Source organism: Penaeus chinensis, chromosome 26 (assembly GCF_019202785.1).
Source record: "Penaeus chinensis breed Huanghai No. 1 chromosome 26, ASM1920278v2, whole genome shotgun sequence".
In the NCBI taxonomy this organism is placed as follows: Eukaryota; Metazoa; Arthropoda; class Malacostraca; order Decapoda; family Penaeidae; genus Penaeus; species Penaeus chinensis.
Window position 1 is genome coordinate 6,763,298 of NC_061844.1, and position 5,000 is coordinate 6,768,297.

The 5,000-nt window shown below is 36.4% G+C and overlaps 2 protein-coding genes across 2 annotated transcripts in view; both read right to left on the reverse strand.

The window, feature by feature from the left end:
- Positions 1–3,535, reverse strand: part of LOC125039227 — a 3,572-nt gene extending 37 nt beyond the window's left edge. The window contains exons 1-2 of the mRNA XM_047633031.1: positions 3,492–3,535; positions 1–559 (exon numbers count right to left, since the gene is read on the reverse strand). The exon at positions 1–559 is cut by the window's left edge and continues 37 nt beyond it. Coding sequence (XP_047488987.1) covers positions 41–559; positions 3,492–3,503 — 531 coding nt within the window. The 5' untranslated portion in view covers positions 3,504–3,535 and the 3' untranslated portion in view covers positions 1–40. The remainder of the gene's footprint in view (positions 560–3,491) is intronic.
- Positions 3,536–4,100: 565 nt separating this feature from the next.
- The window catches only part of LOC125038851, a 6,263-nt gene continuing 5,363 nt past the window's right edge, over positions 4,101–5,000 (reverse strand). Inside the window, exon 2 of the mRNA XM_047632458.1 lies at positions 4,101–4,693. Within this exon, the coding sequence (XP_047488414.1) occupies positions 4,169–4,693 (525 nt within the window). The 3' untranslated portion in view covers positions 4,101–4,168. The remainder of the gene's footprint in view (positions 4,694–5,000) is intronic.

Below are 5,000 nucleotides of genomic sequence, written 5' to 3' on the forward strand. Positions count from 1 at the left end.
CATCAGCTAAATCATTCAGTCATTCCCAGTCTTAGTAGTATCAGGGTTGGTAAAGAGAAACAGGTCTGTAGTGCACGGGAGCGTATGGGGTGGATGGTTGTGCCTCTGCTTCAGCAGACCTCTTGTAGATACCATGGCCGTAGGACACAACTGGACCATACACAGAAGGTGCAGAATAATATCTAGTGGAAGCCTCAGCTTCAGGGTCCGCGGACCTCTTGTAGAGCCCATGGTTGGAGTGGCCTCCGTAAGTAATGGGAGTGTGGCTGTAAATTCCGTGAAAGGTTCCACGAGAAGCATCAGCTTCAGCAGACCTCTTGTGGTACCCATGAACGCTGTAAGGAGCGTAGACGGGTGCAGTCGGGGTGTAAGATGCGGAAGAGTAAGCAACAGAAGGCTCAGCATCAGCTTCAGGATCGGCAGATCTCTTGTAGATTTGGTGGGTATTGTATGCTGTGTAGGATGGGATAGTGTATCTAGAACGATAGCCATAGCTGGGCTCCGCCTCTCGCTTCTCAACTTCGGAAGCGCAAACGGCAGCCGCCAGGAGCACAGACGCCTGAAAGTCATAGTTTAGTTCGGTCAGATATTTAAAATAAGGAAAATACAGCTGTAATGTAATACATATCCATATACATGTATACATATATATGTATATATGCATATGTATATGTATGTATACATATGTATATGTATGTATACATATGTATATATACGTATACATATGTATATATATACATATGTATATATACATATACGTATTTATATATATACAATATGTATATAAACATATACATATTTATATATACATATTATGTATATATACATATGTTTATGTATATATACATATGTTTATGTATATATACATATACATATGTATATTTATACCTTAACATATGTACATAATACATATGTATATACATGTTTTTAAGTTTAGTTTTGATTCCATTGCAACAATGATATTCTTGGTGTGACATATGTCTGTTACATTGTTTCTAAACTATCCCCTGTGTCAAGAATGTATATATACATATGCATATATATACAAATGTTTATATATACATATACAAATCTGTATATATATAAATATACAAATGTATATATATATATACATATACAAATGTGTGTATATATATACAACTGTAAGATTGAAAGGAATAATTTTACGACGTGATCTGCGGACAGGAAATGACCTGAGAATAACAGATTGTTAAATAAAGATTGAAATATCGTAGGATCGAGAAATCTACTTGCCAAATACTTCATCTTGGGTCAAGCGACTTTTCTGTGGCCACAACAAAGGTGTGTGTGTGAGTTACTGTTTGCGCACCAGTTTATATACTCGTCTATGACCTTGATGTGCAAGGAGCACGCGCATCAGAGTTTGAGAAATGGAAGCGACGGATATTTTTGATATGAGAATAAAATTGCCAACGGATAAATGGCGACGAGGCGGAATGTATTCACCTTGTGCATTTTTTTCTCGCCAGTCTCCTTTTCTTCATTCCATATTGATCTACAACCTGTGTTACCGATATTGTAAACGATATATGTACATATTATATATATATATATATCATATATGTGTAAACATATATGTATAATTATATATATGTATATTGTATTATATATATACATAATATGTTCATAAATATACATGGATATGTGTTTACATGAATACGAATATATGTACTGTATATGTATATATATATGTGTGTGTAAATATATATATATACACATATATAATATATAGAGAGAGCGAGATATATACTTATACAATATATGTGTGTGTGTGTTTGTATGTGTGTGTTTGTGAGTGTATGTGTGCACTGTTGCCCATGATGATACTAATCATAATGGTACCTACAATGATTTTGCGCGGAGTTTCAGCATACAACCTATGGGCCTATTTGAAATCATTCAATTCACAGGATGTTTCGTGAATTTCTAGTATATTCGATAAATTATTCGGCTTCGTGTATAGAATATATGAAAAATTCCTTTCTTCACAGTGTATCTGAATATGATGTTTTAAGAAATATTGTTTACTATGCACAATGTGCATTCGTAATATTTATATATATATATATATATACACACAGACATATATATGCACACACAAATACACACACACGCACACACACAAACACGCACATACACACACTCGCACGCACCTACGCACGCTCTCACACACACATATACACACTCACTCACATATATATATATATATATATATATATGCATTTACTTATATACTGATATATATCTAATCATAATACATATCAACGATAGGCCTCCCGCTGTATATACATATAAGTCTGTGTACACATATACACATTCTCATACACATACGTGTGTGTGTGTGTGTTTACTGATATATATGTATATTAATATGTTTTATATGTTAATGATGACTACTGTTATCCATGATAACAGTTGTCATCTTCCGATAGTTATAGTTATCAATATATTTGTATTTTCATCAAAATGAATAGTTACCAAGAATGTTGTCAGATGTACTTTAAATATTAGTTTTTGTATTTATTTATTATTATTATTTATTTATTTATCTATTTATTTATTGTTTTTTTTTCAATTTACTTATTACTTTCATTAGTATTATAAGGCACAAAGACAAACGTTATATCAGAGTGAATTTAATCTCATAGAACAGAAACAGGTAAGGTGTTATCCATGGATGATCATCTTGCTGGTGTCAGATCTCTGATGAATATTACCTTTGTATTAATTCTAACTATTAATTGAACATCTATGGGAAATAGAAATTCGCAAATCTTTATTTCCAGTTTCATTATTGTACACTAACACTCCATAACGGCTAAATCGTCTGTCCTCTCATTCTTAGTAGTATCGGGGTTGATAAAGAGGAACAGGTCTGTAGTTCCCTCGAGCGTATGAGGTGCATGGTTGTGCCTCAGCTTCAGCAGACCTCTTGTAGACATGACTGTAAGGCCCAACTGGACCATAGACAGAAGGCGTAGAATAATAACCAGTGGAAGCCTCAGCCTCAGCTTCAGGATCCGCGGACCTCTTGTAGAGCCCATCGTTGGAGTGGCCTCCGTAAGTAATTGGAGTGTGGCTGTAGATTCCATGAAAGGTTCCATGAGAAGCATCAGTTTCAGCAGACCTATTGTGGTACCCATGAACGCTGTAAGGAGCGTAGATGGGTGCAGCTGGGGCGTAAGCTGCGGAAGAGTAAGCAACAGAAGGCTCAGCATCCGCTTCAGGGTCGGCAGATCTCTTGTAAATTTGGTGGGTATTGTATGCTGTGTAGGATGGGATTGTGTATCTAGAACGATAGCCATAGCTAGGCTCCGCCTTTCGTTTCTCAACTTCGGAAGCGTAAACGGCAGCCGCCAGGATCCCAAACGCCTGAAATTTATTTATTTTTGGTTAGATGCTGTAAAAGCGGGGAATACGTGTTTCTATATATTTTTTTCCGTAGATTAAGAATTTCCCAAACTATTTACCAAACACTTCATCTTTGGCTAAGTGACTTTTTTGTTGCCACAACTGAGTGGTGTGTAAGTAAAATTTTGTGCTGTGGCTTATATACTCGTTTGTGACATTACAGCAGTAATGCCATAACAAACAAGAACAGTGGTTATAATCATTATGGCAGAAATCATAATAATAAAGGCAACTATGATTAAAGCATATTTGTATATATACATGAAAAAAGGTAACTATTATATATACATACACACGCATCATTATTGTTATTATTATCATTATTATTGTTGAGATTGATGTTATTATTATTATTACTCTTGTAACGGTTGTTATCATCACCATCAATGCCATTATCTTAAACGTTAATGCCATTATTACAGTAGTTGTTGACTGTTGCTATTGACATTAATACAATTGTCTTTATGACAATTATTGCATTATAGTTTGTCATTCACTGATATCAGTATTTCTATCCATATATTGAAGAGAAGCCAAGAAATATGTAAGTTGATATTCACATTTTCTATTTTCAAGATTGTGATGTGCATTAGTTTTTTTCTTCTTTTTTAAGAAAGTATAACTATTAGCTGGACAATCCTTTTAGGAATTTCAGATATACAAATCGCTGACATTTTTATCTTTATTGAACACACCGATGCTCCATATCGGCTACATCGTTCAGTCCTTCCCAGTCTTAGTAGTATCGGGGTTGGTAAAGAGAAACAGGTCTGTAGTGCACGGGAGCGTATGGGATAGATGGCTGTGCCTCAGCTTCAGCAGACCTTTTGTAGATACTATGGCCGTAGGACACAACTGGACCATACACAGAAGGTGCAGAATAATATCTAGTGGAAGCCTCAGCTTCAGGATCCGCGGACCTCTTGTAGAGCCCATGGTTGGAGTGGCCTCCGTAAGTGGGAGTGTGGCTGTAGATTCCGTGAAAGGTTCCACGAGAAGCATCAGCTTCAGCAGACCTCTTGTGGTACCCATGAACGCTGTAAGGAGCGTAGACGGGTGCAGCCGGGATGTAAGATGCGGAAGAGTAAGCAACAGAAGGCTCAGCATCCGCTTCAGGCTCGGCAGATCTCTTGTAAATTTGGTGGGTATTGTATGCTGTGTAGGATGGGATTGTGTATCTAGAACGATAGCCATGGCTGGGCTCCGCCTCTCGCTTCTCAACTTCGGAAGCGCAAACGGCAGCCGCCAGGAGCACAAACGCCTGAAAGTGATAGTTTAGTTCAGTCAGTATGTAAAATAAGGAAAATATAGCTGTAATGTAATATATACATATTGTATATATACAACTGTAAGATTAAAACTATTCATTATAAGTCGTAATATGCGGACATGAGTGTTTGAAACGGCTTAAAGATTGCTATATAAAGATTGAAATATTGTAGGATCACCAAATCTACTTGCCAAATACTTCATCTTAGGTCAAGCGACTTTGCTGTGGCCACAACAGAGGTGTGTGTGTGTGTGAGTTACTGTTTGCGCACCAGTTTATATACTCGTCTATGACCTTG